Here is a 23,145-nt window from a genome sequence, read left to right as displayed (position 1 = left end):
CACCCTCAGCCTTACATACACAAGGACATGGTCACAAAGACCGACAGAAAAAGGGTGTAGACCTACATAACTATGTAGGCTACACGTGATACAGACATGTCTGTACACAGTACGTGTAGACATAACACAAACCACAATACAATACAGTACAGTAATGGTGAACAACAAAGTGACAGTGCGTTGCAGTGTGTGTGAGTCAACTGTTCAGCAGCCTGACTGCCTGAGGGAAAAAGCTGTTACTGAGACGGGTGGTGTGTGATTTGATGCTCCGGTAGCGTTTTTTGGAAGGGAGGAGTGAGAACAGGGTATGAGCGGGGTGGCTGGTGTCTTTGATAATGTTTTTGGCTTTCATTTTACAGCGAGTGGTGAAGATGTTATGGAGGTTTGGTAGTTCTGTGCCGATGATTTTGGCCGTTGGCCATCGCGATGGCAAGGTTTCTAGTAAATATATAATTTCAAACAAAGTCTCGTACCGGCAGCCCCCCCCCCCCTTCCCGTGCCCCAATTTTACCTAGCCAATATTTCCCCTGTCTAGGTGGTCCCATTCGTTGCTCCACTCCCTCTGCCAATCTGGGGAGGGTGTACTCTCAATTGCATCCTCTGATAAATGTGGAGTCGCTAGCCACTTCTTTCCACCTGAGAGCGAGGAGTTTCACCATAGCGCCTGGGAGGAACATGTTATTCCACCTGTGGAACAGGTGCCCCGACCACCAATAGGAGGCGCTAGTGCAGCAACCAGGACACATACCCTTGTTTCTTTCTCCGTTATATAGTGATACCCACCATGTCTGGTGACTAGGGTTCTTCTTATTTATTCCAAACAAAACACATCAGTTCCTGAGGATTCGAGGTTCCAGAGGATTCTTCATGGGAAAGACCTACTACCAGACACCTTTCATTAACTGGCTAGGCTAAATCACTACTACAAAACAGACATGTAAATATGAAGATGTTGTGGATTATTACTTTCACATTTCAGAATACAGAATGTGTTTACACTTGTAAGATGTGGTTAAATCTCTTACCGAAGACTTCATCTTGTGATTCAGGTTCTGCCGCCGCTGCCTTCTGGCCCGCTTCGGGTTCCGCTTCGGGTTCAGGTGATGAAGCCTTTAAAAGGAACACAAGAACAGATTGAAGATGTGAGGTGCCATGGCAACAGAGCACAGACAGAAGGAGGGGGAGGGGAGAGAGAGAGAGGTGGAGAGTGAGTAAGTGCCGGTACTCACTGTGTTCTCAATGTTTTGATAACTGAGGGCCGCCCAGGAAGAGGCGGAATACACAATACTTACAGAAACAAATCACATTTGTCCATTTGAAGACATTTTAAGATGCACACACACACACACACACACACACACACACACACACACACACACACACACACACACACACACACACACACACACAATAACGCTGTGAAAAAGAGGACCCCTTTGAAAATGGTTTTTCCCTAGCCTAAATTTATTATTTTATTTATGTAGCCTGTTTCCTGACAAGCTATTCAGGAAATATTGTAATATTCGATAATGAAAATCAGCCCAAGCACCTCAGTTGGTACTGAGGCTAACTAGTCTCATGTCAGACTACTTACTGTAACTAGTCCCTGTGTCAGTTGGTACTGAGGCTAACTAGTCTCATGTCAGACTACTTACTGTAACTAGTCCCTGTGTCAGTTGGTACTGAGGCTAACTAGTCTCATGTCAGACTACTTACTGTAACTAGTCCCTGTGTCAGTTGGTACTGAGGCTAACTAGTCTCATGTCAGACTACTTACTGTAACTAGTCCCTGTGTCAGTTGGTACTGAGGCTAACTAGTCTCATGTCAGACTACTTACTGTAACTAGTCCCTGTGTCAGTTGGTACTGAGGCTAGAGCCGCCCGCCTCAGTCACACTTTGAGCAGCCTCAAACACAAGTCACATAATCCACATTACTGAGCAGTGCAAAGAAACCTATTTGGAACACTGGAAACAAGTCAAAGCAGATTAGAATGATATCTTGCTCTAAACTATTTATATTAACTGTCCCAATATCTTGCTGCTGTCCAAGATAGAAAGCAAAGACAGATCCTGATTAGAATGTTATTATTATTATCTCACCCTAAAGAGAGAATATGAACTGTGAGAATATCTCGCTGTTGCCAGAGATGGAAAGCAGACTGAGACAGATCCCTTTTTTATATGATTTCTTAGGCCTTTCTGCTTTGCAGCGTGTAAAGAGAGACATGAAGGGTGGGAGAGAGAGGGGAGGACGAGGACATGCAGCGTGTAAAGAGAGACATGAAGGGTGGGAGAGAGAGGGGCTTTGCAGCGTGTAAAGAGAGACATGAAGGGTGGGAGAGAGAGGCGAGGACGAGGACATGCAGCAAATGACTGCATGCCGGATTCGAACCTGGATCGCTGCAAGAAGGACTGAGCGCCAAACACAGTGAGCCACAGTGAGACTGACAGATCTTGATAGGCTCACTGACAACTAGCAATTGAAAAAGGAAGGCATGATAAATGTTAGAGTACCTGTGTGTGATCACTGGTAGACAGAGACAGAGATGTACCTCCTCCTAAAATATTAAACATTTAAACCACCCAGAGAAATGACAGAATTTTTTTTTTTGTCGAAAGATGGAAAAATGTATGTGGGTATTTGTGAATGTAAGTTAAAGAGAATAATATAAAGTAAAATAATAGATTAAAATATTCTGCTAAGAGAAGCAGCTATGATATGTTAATGTAATGTGTGCAGTCCAGCTGGAACTACTTCAAAGTAAAGTATGGTGGGGGAAAAGGCTGTAGGTTCATGTCAGTGGGGGGATTCTGACCGGTTGTTGGGGCCTGCTGTGGTCGGGGGATATAGGGGGGTGGTAGAGTCCTTAGTAGTGGGGGCTTTCGAGCCTTGTTGATGAGGCCAATGGCAGTTGGGAAGAAGCTGTTCTTGTGGCGAGAGGTTTTGGTCTTGGCAGACCTCAGGCTCTTGCAGAGGGGGGGAATTTCAAAGAGTTTGTGTCCGGGGTGGGAGGTGTCGGCCATGATACCAGACCCCATCAGCAACCTGGCGGTGTGCAGGTCCTGAAGGGATGGAAGGTTGTATCAAAGCACCTTTTCAGCACAGTGGACGATACACTGCAGTCTGCTGATGTCCTTGAGAGCAGCAGCATAGACCATGATGGAGACGGTAATGGAGGTGAGGATGGACTTCAATGATGGAGGTGTATTTCTAGGGTTGAGACTCTGGGAGACGATGGCCATGGGCACACTTTTTTGGGGGTGTGACCAAACCCTTCTGTGGTCTTCCACATTCTCCTTCTCTTTCATGTGCAGGATGACCACGCTGAAGACATAGAGGCCTGCCATCATGGAGAAGACGCTGGCATAGTATGGGAAGGCTGAGGGGATGAAGCGCTCATACTGATTGTGCTGCAGTGGACGCACCGACACCTGAGTGGAGGAGTAGAGGTGAGTGTATCCCAGTCTGTTGTAGTCCACCTTGAATTGGAAGACTCCGTACATGTCCGGCAGCTTGAACTTGACACTGTATTTGCCTCCATTTTTCTTGAGGTACATCCTGATGAAAGGATCAATCCTCACAAACTCCAGCTGGATGTCATCTCCGTCGAAGGGAACCCAGCTGCCCTCGGACAGCATCTCAATGACAATGCTGTACTCCACGAGGTCGGTGATGGTGTATGCTCCGGAGGGAGTGCTCTCTCCCTCGGGGTGATGGCTGACGGCTCCCACCGAGGACACCAGCCTGCTTGAAAACCCAGCGGGACAGCGCCTCAGCCAGCTCCATGTTCCCCGTCTGCTTGTGCCTCTGGGAGCCGGGGGTGGCCTTCTGCACGGGGGGAGTAGAAGAAGGTGTCACTGAAGTCCAGCGAGCCACTGAAAACCACACGGGCGTTGTTTCTGGCCTGAAGGCCGGCGATCAGCAGGGTGTCCTTGCGCCGGGGGACTGAGAGATGGTTCTGTCAGGGAAGAAGGAGTAGGAGGTGGAGGAGCCAGTGAGGATGTCCAGGACAAGAGGGCCTTGAACAGAATGGGATTGTTGGTGGGTTTGCCAACAATAGTAGGCATTTTCAGCAGGTTTTCCGGATCAGCAATGATCATGGTGTGCTCTCCGGGATCGGACACATCGTAGTTGTGATGGTCAATGACTGCAGTCTTCTCCTCATCGAACTCAATGCCACATTCACTGCCAAGCTCCCTGAGAGGGTCACCGATATCAGAATTGGCAGCAATCAGGACGTTGCCTCCACCGTCAATGAAGGAAGTTATAGTCTCCACGTTGATATTTCCGCCAAAGTCTTCGACTGATGGTGAGAAGAGGATTAGATGGTTGCCGTATCTCATCAGAGATAGAGAAGGATCGTCTGCTGTCTTGAATGTGAGGTCAAAGCCACGATCTGCCACTGTGGAAGAAGATTGAATGGCTGTCTCGGATGTTGAGGTTGTCTAGCAGCACCAGAGTCCTTCCGTCAGCCGACGCACAGTGCAACATGCAGGCTACCAACAGGAAGAACAGCGTACTTTGTTGCCCAAAAGCCTCAATCTGGTCAATTTTCTGGACGATAATATAGAGGTCAGCTCATCAGCATGACTGCTGTCAACAGTGCCCAAGTGATTCATCAGTGATTTATGACAGATACTGATGATGTAATATAAATTGTGACATCATCAGTGATGTAATCAGTGAGGATGTCACCAGTGATCTCACTCGAGTAATTTATCTTCTTATGACATCAGTGATGACATTACAATTCAGTCTATGACATCACTGATGATGTCATGTCACAATTACATACTTTTTTAGATTAGCCTTTATTAATCGGGTTTCCATCCACCTGTTTTTATGCGAAATTTCAAAGTGGAAATGCTGCAAATTCATAAAAACCTCCAAATATCGCAAAAAAAAATCACGCTTGAGGGAGGTGGAAAAGTCGAGTGTATCGATAAAAGGAAAATGCGATAAGTGCAGTGGAAACAGGTTAAGCGATATTCCGTTGTCTCTCCATTCAAAAACCATGCAGTTTGCCTCAATCGCTGCAAAACATGACTGACTGATTGACAGCTCTATAATTCGCATAATAGCAGGAGATGGAAACGCGCATTATTTAGCATTTTCTTTTGCCGACTTTCTGAAAATTCGAATAAAATTTGCGATACCTTTGGATGGAAACCAAACTACTGTCTCCCTTGTCTTGGGCATTCGAGAGAACATACAGTAGGTAATGTCATAGCACACATATACACACAGTGCATGTACAATCAAACTACAATTAACATTCAATAGCAATATCCCTATACATAAAAAACATAAACACCAAAAGAATATTACATAATAACATATTATATTATAATAGAAATTATATTATATATATTATAATAGAAAGTAATAGAAAAATTACACATTGGACAGACGTCTCAGTCCGACAGCTCGTCAACCCAACAAGGAAAATCTCACTAAGCCGACAGTTCATTAGTCCGAAAATAATGCGCTCTGACAGCAGCGCAAGTCACTGTTCTCATTCAGTCTAGACTGAAGCCTACAAAACGGCAAATTTCTCTGCTGGGCCCCGTTCCAATACCCATACTTGTACTTCTTTCTTGTAGTATGTACTGCCGCTGCCCTCACAAAGTATGGATTGTAGTGTGCAGCATGCATGCAAAATGCATACTATTGGGACACACTACATCTGTCGTCACGTGAGCTTCCTGAACTCCGACCTCTTGCTCACTTCCGCCGATGTCCGCAGTGCCACATTTTTTTTTTTTTTCAATAAACAAAGTCTGGCAGTAACAAACAGTACATTATACAAAAAATTCAGACTAAACATTTACAAAATTGGAACAGACAATCAAATAAACAAAATAAAATAAATAAAGCAAAAACATTAAGTCAGAGATCTAAACAGGAATCAAGATATGCATGTTTTGGTACACACCATGCTTGTTTGGTTTTAACATATCTCAAGGCTTTCTTAAAGTTAATTATCTCATTCATGAACACGCAGCTCAGTCAGTGCAACGTAACTCCAGTAGGTGGCGGTAATGCACAAAAAGTTGTTTGCCAACCGCCATAAAACATTAGAAGAAGAAGAAGAAGACATAACTTCCTGCTGCGCAAAGGATTGTGGGGAAGTTTGGCTGAAGCAGCATGCATCGATGCATACTCCGAAATAGGAGCTGATGTAGTACAACATCCTGGTACTCTTGGCATACTGCATCTGACATACTATGTATTGGGACATACTAAATCTTTTTTTGCCTACTAAATAGTATGGAAGTATGGGTATTGGAACGGGGCCCTGGTTTTCTCTTCTTTCTCTCACACGCCTCCCTCCCTCTCCCTCCTCCTCTCTCTCTCATGAACATAATGTTTTTGATCATTCAATAATTCCAGTAGGCTACTGCATGGCACTGCACTGCTAGGCTATAGCCTATATAAGTTGAGTTGAGTTGAGTTGAGTTGAGAAAACTTTATTTATCCCCGGGGGGCAATTCAGTTTCTACAGTTCATCACCGTTGCAAGTAAACATATTGTATTTCATTTCGGTCACAAAATACAAAAGTACATACATACACAAGAAGGGAAATAGGAAAGGAGCTCAGTGTGATCAGACCGAGATAGTGCATTTGGTTCCTCGTGTCCCTCAGCGTACATGGATCTGAGCCGCAAGGGTGCAGGACGCAACAGTGTTTATACACATGTAAAGTGCATAGGGTGCATGTGTAAACAGTTGGTTTTAGAAATAAAAAAAAAATAAAAAAAAAATAAAAAAAATAAAAGGTAAGATAAAAAGTAAAAAAAAAAAAATTGCATACAGAAAAAAGTGCAAATGCTGCGATACACAGTGTTATTGGTTCAGTGCCTACTACATGCATACAGTCAGTGCAGTTTTCTACTTCTCTGCATTCAACAGCCGAATGGCTGAGGGAATGAAGGACTTGGAGTAACGGTTTGTTCTGCAGGAAGGTGCCCGATAGCGCCGTCCCAGCGGCAAGAGGGCAAATTTAGAGGACAGGATATGGTCAGGTTGGTCCATAAGACCTTTTGCTTTCTGAACCACTCGCTTCTTCCAGAGCGCGTTTATGTCACTCTGCTGAACTCCAATGATTTTGGAGCAGACTTTGACGATATTGTTAAGGCTATTTCTGTCCTTCACAGACAAACCGTTAAACCAACATATAAAAGAAAAAGTTATAAGGCTCTCAATATATGATCTGTAAACAGTGCACAGGATCGTTTTTGACACTTTGAAGGAGTTAATTTTCCTTAATAAATAGATTTTCTGTTGGCCTCTTTTAACAAGAGACTCTATGTTTGTGTCAAACTTGAGATGCGAGTCAAACACTGTTCCCAGGTATTTATAAGAATCAACAATCTGGACGTCTTCACCATGGATGGAGCTAGCGACAGGGTCAGCTTTCTTATTTCTAAGATCGATTATAAGCTCCTTTGTCTTTAATACGTTAAGATCAAGGAAGTTCTCATCACACCATTCGACAAAATCGGGAAGGGCACAACCGTGGTTCGACTCTGCCCCCTGGAGGAGCGACAGGAGTGCAGTGTCGTCAGAGTATTTGACTATAAGGCTGTTGTCCCTGTTTGATCTGCAGCTGTCTGTGTACAGGATGAAGAAGACTGATGAGAAGACGCTGCCCTGTGGGGAACCTGTGTTAGAAGTTGAAATACCAGACATAGAGCCATTTACTAGGACACGCTGTGTTCTATCCGTTAGAAAGTTTAAACACAGGAGCGAAAGTTGATCAGGGAAGTTAAAATATGATTTAAACCTCTCTATTAGAATGTGGGGCTGCATTTTGTTAAACGCTGAGGAGAAGTCAGCAAATAGAATTCTGGCGTGAGATCCAGGTTTCTCTAGATGTTCATAGACTTTGTCGAGGATGAGGAGCTTGGCGTCCTCCACACCTTTGCCAGTTTGATAGGCAAACTGAAGTGGGTCTATCTTTTCAGCAGCCAGGGAGATGATCTCCTCCTTTAAGATTTTTTCTAGGTTTTTCATCACAATGGATGTTAGTGCTATCGGTCTGAATTCGTTTAGTTCTCTAGGATTCTTTACCTTAGGAATGGGAATAATGGTGGACTTTTTCCAAATGGAGGGGAACTGACATTGGTCAACACACATCTGAAAGAGTTTTGTGAAAACCTCTCCCAGTTGTTCTGCACAGTGGCGCAGAGTGCGACCACAGATGGTGTCGGGGCCGGCTGCCTTCTTTGGGTTTGTTCTTTTAAAGAGGCTAGTCACCTTCTCTCGTGAGATCACCAGGTCATTCTGGGGCAGAAGGGTTTCCCTCAGCCTGGAGACATCTTCCTTGGAGTCATAAGTTTCAAACCTAGAAAAAAATGCGTTGAAAGCATTTGGCAGGTCTACATTATTAATATCATCTATGCTAATATACTGCCTTTTCGTGTCGTTCTATTGATTTATGGAGGCCATAGTTTTTATGCCCTGCCAAGCTGCTCTAATATTACCGTTAGTGTACTGTTGTTCGATTTTGGCTTTGTATTTAGCTTTAGCCATGGCTATTTCAGCTTTAACCTCCCTTGAAGCTGCCTTCTTCTCTTGGGGGTTGCCAGTAAAAAATATACGTTTCTTTCTGTTTATAGCAGACTTTAGCTCTTTGTTGACCCAAGGTTTGTTGTTCGGGAAGATGACAACATTTTTAGATGGTACAACAAGGTCAACACAGAAGGAAATATACGATGAAACAGAATCTGAGAGCTTATCGATGTCATCACAGGCATCAAAGAAACATTGCCAGTCAGTGCATTCCAGACATGCTTGGAGTGAGGAAATACTGTCATCTGTCCATAATCTCACAGTTTTCTTCTCCTTCTCCATATTTCTGAAGCGTGGTTTGTACACAGGCAGAAGAAAGATGCTGTTGTGATACGAGGCGCCAAGGGCGGGCATGGCTATTGACTTATAGCCCCCTTTCACGTTTCCATAGCAAGTGTCAAGAGTCTTGTTTAGCTGAGTAGTGGGGCAAGTCACATACTGTTCATATGTCCGTAGCGTTTTGTTCAGTCGGACGTGATTCAGGTCCCCGAGGTAGAATTTGGGAGCGTCGGGACAAATCGAGTCTAGCTTATGTGCTAGGTCGGCTATTAGCTGCGTTGCTACGTTAGCATTTGCCTTGGGGTGAATGTACATCAGAGTAAAGAAAAGTTGTGGGAATTCACGAGGCAGGTAGAAAGGCCGAAGTGAAATGGACAGATACTCTATGTCCTTTGTGCACAGTGATTCCCGTATGGTGATATCTTTACAGTACCGTTCGTTTATATAGAAGCAGACCCCGCCGCCTCGGCTTTTCCCTGTTGTCTCAGGGGAGCGGTCGAGTCGGATAGGGGAGCCGAATCCCGTCAGGGCCAGGTCGCTGTCTTCGTCGCTGTCTTTTAGCCACGTTTCAGTAATGGCAAGTATACAGGCCTCTCTGATCTCCTGCTTAAATTTAGCCCATATTTCCAACTCATCTACTTTGTGTCTAAGAGACTGTACGTTGGATAGGAAGATAGAGGGCAAGGGGGGAAGCTGGCGTCTATTGTCGAGGCAGAGGGTTTTCATTCTACGGCGGATACCTCCTCTTCTTCCTCTTTTCCTCCGCGGAGGTCGGCGTGGTTGAGTCCTTTTGCTCGGGAGTTGTATCTCTGCCGGGATGTTAGTCGGAACCGAACCTTCCGCAGCTGAGGTCCGTAAGGATAGCAGGATCTCTCTGCTGATTGTGAGGCGGCCTCCTTCTCCATACCGCTGTTCGTGTCCGCCATGACACACGTTACATATCAGCGCCAGCAGACAGAGAAGCACCAGAAACTGCGCACATGTTCCCGAGGTCCACATACTGAGTCACAGACTGTTTCACAAGCACTCAGAGCTTTAAAACAATTAAAAGGTTTGAAAGTAGTAGGACAAGACGGACTAAAATGATTAAAACAGACAGAACGCCACGGTGAGAGCTGCAGCGGGTCGCACACGGTGAAGCGCCCCTAGCGGCCTATAATGGCCTGATGACACGGAGGTCTAATTTATGATCCGACGTGCGTTATATCCCCACACTGTACGATATAATATGGAAATGCACTCAAGTTAGAACAGGCTGTAAGGAAAAGGACGTTACGTCGTAGCCTATAGGCCTATTGTGTCTTTCGGAGCGCTGCCAAATTGTCAAGAATAATAACATCATTTGCTGCTGCGACCTGTTTTAAACCACATGACGGATAGTGCAGCTACTGTAGGAGTTGTTTGTGATAGGCTATATCTAAAAGAAATGTGCTTGTGATCCTACAGCTTAATGACAATCTTAGCTGCTGAAAAATGACTGTAACATAAGCTACCTCACCTGTGCCTAATGCTCCCTGCGTCACACAGCCTGCGCTTCATGACATCCTCACAACCAATCTATTATCCATCTGACTGAACAGTCACAACAAATGATCAGAGTTCATTATCAGAGTCATGTTACTCTTCTCACAAGCGGCAGCAGCACTAATAATGTTCCCTAAATGATCGATCACTGAAAAAAATCCTGTAGGCCCATTCCTCATGATTTCACTGTAGAAAGTTGGAAACTGCATGGTTGCGCTGGTCCCATTTCCACTTGGATGCGCGCGTGGAGAGACAGGACGGTGAGGGCGCACAGCGCAGACCTTGCCGGTTTGTGATTTAATACACACACTCGCTCTCTCTCCCCCCTCTGTGTGTGACACACACACACACACACACACACACACACACAGACACACACACACACACAGGTATGGTGGCTGAGGGAAGACGTCTTCTTGCAGTTGTGTTTGAAGAGCACCTTGCATTTTTGCATTGGACATATCCTACTGCCTGTCATCAGGCCATTATATATAGCCTATAGCAGTACAGTAGCCTACTGGAATTATTGAATAATATGAAAATACTATTGTAATAACCTGCCCGGAAAGGGCTCCGTCGGAGACCAAACAACACACAACACGAGAATATGGAAAATAGATAGGCCTACAGCTTAAATTTTTATGAATGTAACAAGGCTAAAATACATGGAGGGAATCACAGGTGAATTACGGGGTTCCAAATGTCACCGAGGGTCTATCCCCGTCTCAATGCAAACCACTAGAAAGTGATTATGCGAACCACTACAAACGCAGATAGATCAAACAGTAATAGGATTCCGCACAGCACAGCACACGTGAAAGGATGGCAGCACGCAAAGCATGCAATAGCCTAATACAGTCCACAGCAACTAAGATAGGCTACTAAGAAGGGCTACCCCAGAACGCCCGGGTTACACACATTAAACTGGGACAGAGAGATGACTCCTACAGTAGCCACAGGTAAGTTGGCCGCCCACAGTAAAACCTCCGACTCTTCTTCCTCTCCTTTTACGCACGACATACAGGGGCAGGAGGGAATGACGCACGCAACATTTAACGTGAATGAAATGAGGGTTAAAACTTAACTGGCGAGAGACCCCGAACCCCCCCCCTGCTTATCACACCGTCTGACTCCCCAGGTAAACAATGGCTTTTGGTCGGCGGTGCTGATAGCGCACGCCGGCGGGCTGGACGCTGGACACAAAACTGGATAGCGGTGAGTCCTGGGCCCTGTCTGCAACGCCGTCCCCCCAAACGTCTCCTCCCACAGCAGTAGCCTCAACGCGACACTCATCGCATTGAGGCTACCACAGCATGTTTACTACATTATGTTCATGAGCGAGAGGGGGGTGAGAGAGCGAGAGGCGGCTGTAGCTCAGGAGGTAGAGCAGGTCGTCCACTAATCGATTTTAAAAGAGGTTGGTGGTTCAATTCCCGGCTCCTCCAGTCTGCATGTCAGTGTCCTTGGGCAAGACACTGAACCCCAAATTGCTCCCGTTGGTGTGCCAGCACCCTGCGTGGTAGCCTGCCGCCATCGGTGTGTGAATGGGTGAATGTACCTACTGACTGTAAAACGCTTTGGATAAAAGCACTATATAAATGCAGGCCATTTACCATTTACCATTTCAGAGAGAAAGAAGGAGAGAAAACCAGCAGAGAAATTTTCCGTTTGCACTGCAGTCAGAGCATATTATTTTCGGACTAACGAGCTGTCGGATTAGTGAGATTTTCGTTGTCGCGTTAACGAGCTGTCGGACGAATGAGATGTCTGTCCAATGCATCACTTTTCGGACTCGTGAGGTGTCGGACTAGGGGGCAGTCCCCGTATGAAGGATGTGGTTTGGGTTGCAGGTGATTTTAAGGCCCTGCTCCCTCGCTGTCTCCTCAAAAAGCTCATTAGTGGCATATTCAGTGATTTATGACATCACTAATGACATCACAATTCAGTCTATGACATCATTGATTATGTCATGAGTATGTCACAATGTCTATGACATCATTAGTGGGTATGGCTTCATCAGTGATTTATGACATCACTGATGACATCACAATTCAGTCCATGGCATCAGTGATGTCACGACGTCATGATGACATTATCAGTCAGTGTGAGTATGACATCATCAGTCACCACTGGGCACCACTCGATTGCGGGGCATGACAGAATCGCTCTGGCCACCACTTGACGATTGTGGGCCATGACATCATCAGGGGGTATGACATCATCAGGATGGTCGACGTTGATTGTGTTTGTGTGGGTCGCCTCTCCCCCACTGCCCTATTATATTAGTAAGATTTAGTTTGACATAATATTACACAAAGGCTCATGAGCAATTTTGCATAGGATTTTAATATATTTTGCTGGCTTGTAGACTTTTAACTCCTCAGAGGTTGAGAGTAAATGGGGCCTTATCTGGTGCTCATACATCTCCGAATGGTGCGCCACAAGGATATGTCCTCTCACCCCTGTTGTTTGTCTGGTACACTAATGACTGTATGAGCCATCATGAGTCCAGATTAAATTTGTAGATGATTCTGTTTTTAGCCTTCTAAAGGATGGTGAAACTGGTCATGACCCAATTGTTAATGAGTTTGCACACTGGTGTAAAGAGTTTTCATACGTATCTAAGATAAAAAGAGATAGATGTCAATTGATTTTCGCAAAGGGGTTGCTGCTCCATCACCTAACCTCATTAACAGTGAGCAAGTAGAGGTGGTAAGGCAGTACAAATATCTGGGGGCCATTTTAGATGATTTATGCTTTGAGCCTGATGTGAGGGGGATCGTCAATAAGGGTCAACAATGTTTCTTCTACTTAAGTGCCCATGAAGCCAAAAGCTTCTAAGCACCTCTTTCCATGCATCTATTTTTTTTCTCCTGTTTGTATCTATAATGTAGAATTTCTGAATCCAATTTGTATTATATTCACCTTATTCCTGGACTTACGTTTCCCATGATTCTCAGCGGTTGCCGGTTGTCGACTTCCTGTTTAAAAATGTTTCACTAGCAAGGAGGTGCGCGCCGCTGTCAAAGAGTGGGAACGTTTGGCTTATTTGAACCAAAATGGCTAAAAATAGTAACGTTGTGTGGTTGCATAGTGGCGATATTTTACAAAAACGAGGTGAATGTCAATTCACTCGTACTGTATGGGCTTATTTTAGCCGAAATTGCTAAAAAAAATAGTATGTGGTTGCATAGCGGCAGCTTTTGTTTTGAAGGCTAAACGTCCAAACCGGAACTCGTGCCTCATGAATTCCCACAACTATTCTTTACTCTGATGTAATGTACATTCACCCCAAGGCAAATGCTAACGTAGCAACGCAGCTAATAGCCAATCTAGCACATAAGCTAGACTCGATTTGTCCCGATGCTCCCAAATTCTACCTCGGGGACCTGAACCACGTCCGATTGAACAAAACGCTACGGACATATGAACAGTATGTGACTTGCCCCACTACTCAGAAAAACAAGACTCTTGACACTTGCTATGGAAACGTGAAAGGGGGCTATAAGTCAATAGCCATGCCCGCCCTTGGTGCCTCGTATCACAACAGCATCTTTCTTCTGCCTGTTTACAAACCACGCTTCAGAAATATGGAGAAGGAGAAGAAAACTGTGAAAATATGGACAGAAGACAGTATTTCCTCACTCCAAGCATGTCTGGAATGCACTGACTGGCAATGTTTCTTTGATGCCTGTGATGACATTGATAAGCTCTCAGATTCTGTTTCATCGTATATTTCCTTCTGTGTTGACCTGGTTTTACCATCTAAAAATGTTGTCATCTTCCCTAACAACAAGCCTTGGGTAAACAAAGAGCTAAAGTCTGCTATAAACAGAAAGAAACGTATATTTTTTACTGGCAACCCCCAAGAGAAGAAGGCAGCTTCAAGGGAGGTTAAAGCTGAAATAGCCAAGGCTAAAGCTAAATACAAAGCCAAAATCGAACAACAGTACACCAATGGTAACATTAGAGCAGCCTGGCAGGGCATCAAAACTATGGCCTCCATAAATCAACAGAACGACACGAAAAGGCAGCCTATTAGCATAGATGATATTAATAATGTAGACCTGCCAAATGCTTTCAATGTATTTTTTTCTAGGTTTGAAACATATGATTCTAAGCAAGATGTCTCCAGGCTGAGGGAAACCCTTCTGCCCCAGAATGACCTGGTGATCTCACGAGAGAAGGTGACTAGCCTCTTTAAAAGAACAAACCCAAAGAAGGCAGCCGGCCCCGACACCATCTGTGGTCGCACTCTGCGCCACTGTGCAGAACAACTAGGAGAGGTCTTCACAAAGCTCTTTCAGATATGTGTTGATCAATGTCAATTCCCTTCCATTTGGAAAAAGTCCACCATTATTCCCATTCCTAAGGTAAATAATCCCAGGGAACTAAACAAATTCAGACCGATAGCACTAACATCCATTGTGATGAAAAACCTAGAAAAAATCTTAACACGTTCACTGCCGTCGACGAGTTAACTTGTCAAAAAAAAAATAATAATAATTTGACGGTGGGATGTGGATCAAACCCTTTTACATCTCCTATAAAAATATGGGAGCTATTGAATGTGTATAACCTATTTTACCGACCCACTAAGTGGCGACAGTGCTCTCTAGACTAGAGAAAGCCGAGCAAAAACAGCAGGAAAAAGCGTGAGGAAACCATTCTCATGGCGAAAACGCTTTCGCGCTGGGAGCTGGCGCACAACGGTGGGGGATTCCAAAAATAGACTCTGGGTGCAACACACTTTGAAACACGAAGCAGAAAGCCCAGAATCGCACGCAGCTTCATCCCAGCTCACAACCGAAATCCCAGAAACGAACGAGCCCGATCCAGACTCGCCCGACGAGCGGCCGCCAGCAGCCAGGCAGCACAGACAGGCAGCAGAGACTCGCTTGTGACACACGCTGCAGAGCCACCAGAGACACACCCACGGAGGGAGGAGTTTGAAGGAGAGGGGGGTTGGGGTGCTGTTATGGAGGAAATTACTGTTCAGAACTATTGTTTAGATGTCTGATGTCTCACTGATGCCAAAAATAAATGGTTAAAGTGACTGTTCTGCCTGTTCTATCGAATTTCACAAAAATGCATTTTTCTCAGCTTTCCTTCTCAGACGCTGAAACCATGCTGTATTCAACTGCTAATGCCTACATAACAGAACATGATAAAAACTAACTCTTTTAGACAGAGAAAGCACACATTCTATTAGTTCTTTTGAGATATTTTGTGTTCACAAAGTCCTAGCAGAAAATAATCCTCGGCTCTTGAAAGATGAGCCAGAATCCTCAAAAAAAACCTTGGCAGAAGCTACCTACTAGAGCTGGGTATTGGTTCAAATTTCAAGAATCGATTCGATTCCGATTCACAAGGTTGCGAATCGATTAATTTCGATTCGATTCGATTCGATTCCGATTCGACCAATTTTCAATATTGATTTGGTTAGTTATACCAAAACGTGGTTTTTGAGCTGTACCCTGAATTACATGACTGTCCAGTTATGTAACACAGGGGTTTCCAACCAGCCAAGTAGATAAATGGGGAAAAAAAGTTGCAGACCTGTTGTCAATTTTAATGGTTTTAGTTACACATATATTTACTCACCACGTGGTGACAAAGGGTAAATAACAGCCTTTTCATCTGTCAATAAAGACACTTTCACAATTATGCACAGTGATTTGATTTCAGCCTATATAATTTCTAAAAGTAGATATTAATAATGATCAAACATTTCCATTCATGTAGCCTACAGTATTTATGTTTTTGTTTCAACTACAAACATAATTAAACGTCAACTTGAAACTATGTTTCAACTACCACACACAGCACAATATTTTAGCCTGTTTAGTAAAAAAAAAAAAAAAAAAAAAAAATTAATAAAAAAAAAATCGATCTCTGGACATATGAATCGATAATCGAGGATTAAAATGAAAATCGATTAAAAATCGGAGAATCGATTTTTTGAACCCAGCCCTACTACCTACTGTATTGGAAAAACTGTTGGCAGTGAATGTGTTAAAAGAGGAGATCATCTCCCTGGCTGCTGAAAAGATAGACCCACTTCAGTTTGCCTATCAAACAGGCACCAATGGGAGAGCTAAGTCCACAGGCTGCTTCAAGCCAGTCAGACTATTGTTATTCAAAGATTTTTTATAGATTTTTTTTTCAAACAAACAAAAAATCACAAAACGTAAACCCCCCCCTTTCCCACATGGAGACACAAAAAGAAAAGAAAAGACTAAACAAAACAGCAACACATAACTGATGACCACTACCTCACACAGTTCCCATCACCACCTTATTATAGAAACATCAAAAGTAGAAAAATATCATTTTACTCTATTGCAGCATATTGAGACTCAAAATAATCTAAAAATGGTTGCCAGACTTTAAAAAACGTTTGCACAGACCCTCGGATTGAATATTTCAACTTTTCAAGTTTTAGATGAGCCATCACCTCTCCAACCCATTGTTTATGTGTAGGAGGTATAACCGACTTCCACTTGAGCAGGATGAGGCGTCTAGCCAAGAGTGATGTAAAGGCCACCACATCCGACTGGGCCACAGAGAGCTTCAGAGCACTCAGACCCACTCCAAAAATAGCAATCATGGGGTCAGGTTGTATTACTTTGCCCTCACATAAATAAGAAAAAGTTTTAAAAATACTAGACCAAAAATGACTCAGGGTTGGGCATGACCAAAACATATGGATAAGTGTGGCTGGGTCTCGTTTACACTGGGAGCAAGTTGGATCCAATTCTTCAGATTCAGACTTTGCAGAAGGGCAATTCAGTTTCACAGCCTACCAATTCTGGGTACATTCTGGAAAGTTTGTCCTTGGAGAGATGGAGTCTGTGCAAAACATTAAACTGAAGTAACCCATGCCTAATACAGATAAATGTTGAATGTATTCTCTCAATTGAGTATTGCCAGACATGATCAGGAACCTCTTCCCCAAAGTCTCTCTCCCATGCCTCTTTCAAATGATCAAATGACTATTGATATTATTGTTGATATTACTCCTCAGTGCACTTGACAACGGGAAAAAGCTCAGCAACGGTGTTAGTCCCGCCCGTTGTGCTGTTTATTGATGCTGATTGGCTAATTGTAATAATAATAATAATAATAATTGATTGGATTTATATAGACAAGTTTCCTGGGCACTTCCGGTTTGCTTCCGGACTCGGCCGCGATATGTCTGTCTCTTCCGGTCTTTGAGAAGCGTAACATACTAGCATAATAGCCATAGCGACCGCCGAAAAAATGCAAACTTGGGATCATTCTCCGAGTTTCCTGTCTAATGAAAGAGTGTCTATCCCACACCCGTTGACAGTGGACACATGGGAAGAGAATATGTGTAAATGGCCGAACGTAACTACAGGCAGGATTATAGCGTATTTGAGGAATCAATGGCAGTGGATGGCAACGCGATGAACAATCTCAAAAGCTCCGAAGCGTACCAATATCTCCACAGCAACAAAGTAGGTCATATGCTCATCTACAATCCTGCAGCTGCACAATGCACAATGAAAATAAGCCGCGGAGGGGCAGGGTACGTTGGAGTCCACTCCAGTCTGAGCGGCTCGCTTCACCTCACCGGCCACTCTTCCCCGACCAGCTGCAGTCCACATCACCGCTGCCTGCTGTAGATCAGCTGCTGCTGCTATCTGTCAGTCACGTTGTAACGTGGATACAGGAGAGGACCACTGGTGAAAGTTGGCCGGAACCCTCCGGTGCGCAGTTCCTTTAAGACTTTCTGTGCCTGATCAAAAGCCGATTGCTGCAGAGTGCAGAAGCAATCACGATCGCATAATTTCCAAGGAAACACATGGCTGACGTTATGTCGCATAAACAACAGTAGTCTGTCTCATAAATTGCTTCTAAATTGTTCCAATGCAGTGTTTTAGACCTGTCAGTGGTTTTAATCGTGCTGTCTATCCACCTTATTTTTGTGAGGCTCCCGCTGTAAAATAATTCTGGGAGCAATATCCGGTCTAGAACGTGAGCAGCTGTGTTTACGCTGGCTTGACGCTGCCTGGATAGTACTCTGCACTGCAGCCCATGACTGCAGCGCAGCGCGTCCCTCCTCGCATCGCATTTCCTTGTCGAACTCCGACGTTAAAAGTTTGCTCGTCACAAAATAACACTCGTTTTGGAAATGTAGCCTAATGATGTTATCTATCACATCCGCTAACCTGTTGCTCGTTGAACAAGTCGGCATTTATCAGCTCAGCTGCACCGTTTACAGACGGGTACATTGGACGGGCTGTGTTGTGTCAAGCTAGACGTAACGGGGGAAGAGGACAGCAGAAAGAAGCAGAGAGAGAGAGAGAGAGAGAGAGCTTTTACGCATGGTTTCATGGCGCCTCTGATGCGTAAAAGTCCTTCATCGTTCATTCAGGAATGTTTTCAAGATGGCATTTGATTGTCTTGTCTGCCCACCCAGTGCCCAATTCGGTGTCTGTTCTTTGATTCCTGGTGGGAATCTTTTGCTTTGGATAAGGATTTCTCTGCTGACTGCATGGATTTCTTCTGTGCACAATCTAATGTGCTTTTTCCCCTCTGTCTCCTGCATTATGAAAAGCTTTATAAATCCAAGCAGTAGGCTAATTCTCAGTAATTTACTTACATAGGCTACATATTCACCTTCCAGACGGCTTCTAGAAGAAAAAAATGCTTTTAAATGAGCTGTTTGATAAAACTATTTATAAACCTTATTAATAAAAATGCTTATAAATGAGCCATTTAAATTAAATTACGGTAATTAAATTGACAAATGGAAGACTGATGCTGATTTGCAAAATGCAATTTAAAATGTGCATTTTTTAATCCATTTTCATATTCTTGCTTATGCATTTTCATATTATTTGTCCTTTGCATAATTAATTTCGCCTTTACTTTACCATTAGACATCTGTTTTACTTAAAGCACAATTATGCCACACTGTATACAGGTTAATTAAGTAGGCTACTAACTTGCACAATAAATAATTTAATAAATAATTTGCTATAGACTACATGATGTCAAAAATATGCGTGTTCAGGAACGCATGAAGCTGGGCGGGAGGAGAACAATGACGCGATGAAGGTTGGAGTAGTAGTTCCGGCAAGAATTTAAATTTCACCCCTGGAGAGGACTATTTGTTTCGTATTGCGAATAGAACGACGAACATAATAATAAAACGCATCGGACCAGTGTGCAAGGTTTTCTGTGCGACATGATTTTGGCGGATTAAAAAAAACTGACTCTGTGTGTAAACTCTGATATTTAAACTGAGTCAACTCAAACTAATTTCCTCATCTACTCAATAACAGCCAAATCCACAACTGTAGAGTGGGCATGGCTTCGAAGGTCTCTGGGCTCCAGACCTATATAGGCTATAAACTCCTTGTCCATGGATAACATTTTGATGTTTATTTATTTTATTTTATTAGTTTATTTGGCAGGGACATATACAAAAACACCATTAAACACCATAGGGGAAGAGATGGTTGTAACAGATTTAGCCATAGGCTACTTTCCATCTGGAGCCCCTGTTCTGTTGCACCTTTTTTCTTTTGGAAAAGTAAATGCATGATAGCTGTGGGATATACTGGTTGTTTTTATTCATTGTATTTACACAAAAAAGAAAAGCTCTGTCCAGTAACCTGGAACACTTTTACAATGCTACAATGTAGCTGATGATAGCGATCGTTGTAAAAAAGTTTGGATATTTCGGCTGCTGCCTTCTGGTGTGCCCGCTGCTGTGGACGCAATGTGGACTTTACCGGAAGACGGGGAGGGGACATATAAGACTGCTATGGCGCCGCCCTAGGCCAGCGCAGGGAAACTTGTCTATAGCACCTTTCTAGACACTCAAGGCGCTTCACATATCAGGGGAGGGAGGGAGGGATCTCAACTCATCTACCCCCTTGGCACTGATTATCTTTTTTTTTATATATAAATTTATATACCCCCCCCCCTGTTTTTTTTTATCCCATTAGTGCAAATTTTAATTTATTAGGCAGTAGCCTGACAGGGGATGCTTCACCGGTAGGACATAGCATGTGGGAGGATCACGCTATTCCAACGAGTTCCCCTCCCTCCGAACAGGCGCCCCTAACGACCAGAGGAGGCACCACTTCAGCGACCAGGATATTGCATGTTTTGGTGTGGGGTTCCTATATGAAGGAAACCCTCAGGGGGCATGGGGAGAACATGCAAACTCCACACAGAGGGGCCCTTTTGGCGACCCCACCCAGGCGGTGGGCACTCGAGGATATGCGGACAGGCATGCACTCCTTCAGCGCTCACGGCGTCCCAGGTGGCAATCGAACCCAGGACCTTCTAGCTGTGAGGCGACAGCGCTTACCACCGTGCCCCCTGGCACTGATTATCTAATCGTGCTTTCAACCGGAAATCGCTGTTGCATGTCACGATGAAAACAGAGAGAAACAATGGCAATTGTGATGTCATCAGTGAGTGATGTAATCAGTGATGTCACTCTTTGTCCTCAGGGTTGTCAGTCTTCTTCTTCTTCTTCTGCGGTGTTTTATGGCAGTTGGCATCCTTTATGTTGCATTTACCCCTCCTTCTGGATTTAATCATCCACTGTTTCCCTACATTCTGTAAAACCCGATGGGTTCCTCTTCTCTTCCTGTGACCCAGGACCCGCTCCCACCTTTTCCCCTTCGACTTGTCTCCTAGGGTTGTCAGTCAGTCAGCCTTCCAACATACAGAGAGCCATGATGTCATCAGTCATGTCAATCGAGCATTTGAGGGTTGTCACTTTACACAGGAAAATATGGCAAAAATGAAGTGAAGTTGTGCTCTAAAATCACTGGCAGAGAGACAGACCTTAATGATGTGAGTTTTTAAGAAGTTCAGAAGAGAAGTTACTACGAAGTCAAAGTCAAGTCAAATTTTATTTATATAGCACCTTTCATACACAAGGCAATTCAAGGTGCTTTACAAAAAATAATCGAAAAAACAAGCAGCAAAGCAATGCACATATAAAAAACACATAAAAAACACAGCCGACAGTTTTAGTTAAAATATATACTCAAATTAACAAACATGAAACATTATTTCTGTTTTAAATAAGTTACAAGGCACTCTTCAGTATTATTATTACATGTACAGTCCATTTGTTGGAAATGTACAGGAATCTTTTTTTTAAATTACAGGCCGAGAGAGGCAGTAGTTTAGTAGCAGTTAAAAGCAAGAGTAAACATAAAGGTCTTTAGCTTGGATTTAAAAATAGGCAGAGTAGGGGCAGATCTAATGTGTTCAGGGAGTTTGTTCCAGTTATGAGAGGCATAGTGGGAGAACGCGGCTTCACCATGTTTTGATTTGGTCCTCGGGACAATTAGTAGACCAGTGCCTGAAGATCTCAGGGTGAGCCAGTAGGTTACAGTAGGTTATTCTTCAGGACCCCCTACACCCTCTTTTCTCAGAGGTTTCCCTTCTTCCCTCTGGGTGTAGGTTCAGGTTCCCTGATGGTATGTAGCAGTTATAGATTTCAGCACTTTTATCCCAGAGTCAATCTGCAGATTAAATATGTAACTGCAGTTAGACGTGTGGATCAAGGCTGTTCCCAATCCCTGCTTATGCATACTTAAGGGTAGGATGTAGGCCTACAGCATTTTGTTGGATATAAATTGATATTGTGTGATACTGCCTATGTTTTTGTAATGTGTGGTTATGTTCCCTTGATGTTTTGGTGTATTGCAACTTGCATGCTGTAAATCGAATTGCCCCATTGTGGATAATTGATAATTTCTCTACTCTACTCAACTCATGCCACAATAAATGCGAAAGTAATAATGAGGTAACAACATAAATACATTAGATCTTCCAAAAGGCAGCAGTTAAGGCAAATTGTGGAAAAACACTGCAAAATTCAGCTGTAGATGCTCCAAATAAAAATCTTGATAGTGAATGTAAACTAATTAACGAGTAAAACATTTTCATGAAAGACTTGGCTCACCATTGATGAGGTTAGGTGGGGGGCAGCAGCTCTACTGGCTCACCATTGATGAGGTTAGGTGGGGGGCAGCAGCTCTACTGGCTCACCATTGATGAGGGGAGGTGGGGGAGCAGCATTGATGAGGGTGGGTGGGGGGGCAGCAACTCTGGCTCACCATTGGTGAGGGGAGGTGGGGGGCAGCACCTCTACTGGCTTACCATTGGTGAGGGGAGGTGGGGGGGCAGCTGCTCTACTGGCTCACCATTGATGAGGGGAGGCGGGGGGGCAGCAGCTCTACTGGCTCACCATTGGTGAGGGGAGGCGGGGGGGCAGCAGCTCTACTGGCTCACCATTGATGAGGGGAGGCGGGGGGGCAGCAGCTCTACTGGCTCACCATTGGTGAGGGGAGGTGGGGGGGCAGCTGCTCTACTGGCTCACCATTGATGAGGGTAGGTGGGGGGGGCAGCAGCTCCCCTGCCAAAGTCAATGGTCAATAGTCGGGTTTCCATCCACCTGTTTTGATGCGAAATTTCAATTTGCGCATTAAAAAACTGAGTGGAAACGCTGCCTAATTCGCAAAAACCTCAAAATATCGCAAAAAAGTTTTCACGCTTGAGGGAGGCGGAAAAGTCGGGTGTATCGATAAAAGGGAAATGCGAAACGTGCGGTAGAAACAGTTTAAGCGATATTCCGTTGTCTCTCCATTCAAAAACAACACAGTTTGCCTTGATCACTGCAAAACATGACATGCCGTGTGCGGACTGTCTCTATTCACTTACTATCTGCTCCGTGGATTACCATTTTACAATTTCGGAGCC

The 23,145-nt window shown here is 44.1% G+C and overlaps 1 protein-coding gene and 1 pseudogene across 2 annotated transcripts in view; both read right to left on the bottom strand.

The window, feature by feature from the left end:
• The window catches only part of LOC310783989 (myelin basic protein-like), a 99,989-nt gene that overhangs the window by 42,101 nt on the left and 34,743 nt on the right, over positions 1 to 23,145 (bottom strand). Inside the window, exon 3 of the mRNA XM_083644935.1 lies at positions 1,026 to 1,110. Within this exon, the coding sequence (XP_083501061.1) occupies positions 1,026 to 1,110 (85 nt within the window). The remainder of the gene's footprint in view (positions 1 to 1,025; positions 1,111 to 23,145) is intronic.
• Positions 3,086 to 4,493, bottom strand: LOC310775874 (dolichyl-diphosphooligosaccharide--protein glycosyltransferase 48 kDa subunit pseudogene; annotated as a pseudogene). The gene has a single exon. The product of its transcript is annotated as a dolichyl-diphosphooligosaccharide--protein glycosyltransferase 48 kDa subunit pseudogene (transcript).

Source organism: Poromitra crassiceps (genome assembly GCF_964638095.1).
Source record: "Poromitra crassiceps genome assembly, chromosome: 1".
NCBI lineage: Eukaryota > Metazoa > Chordata > Actinopteri > Beryciformes > Melamphaidae > Poromitra > Poromitra crassiceps.
Note: the sequence above shows the minus strand (reverse complement) of the source record. Positions and strands in the feature narration are given on the sequence as shown.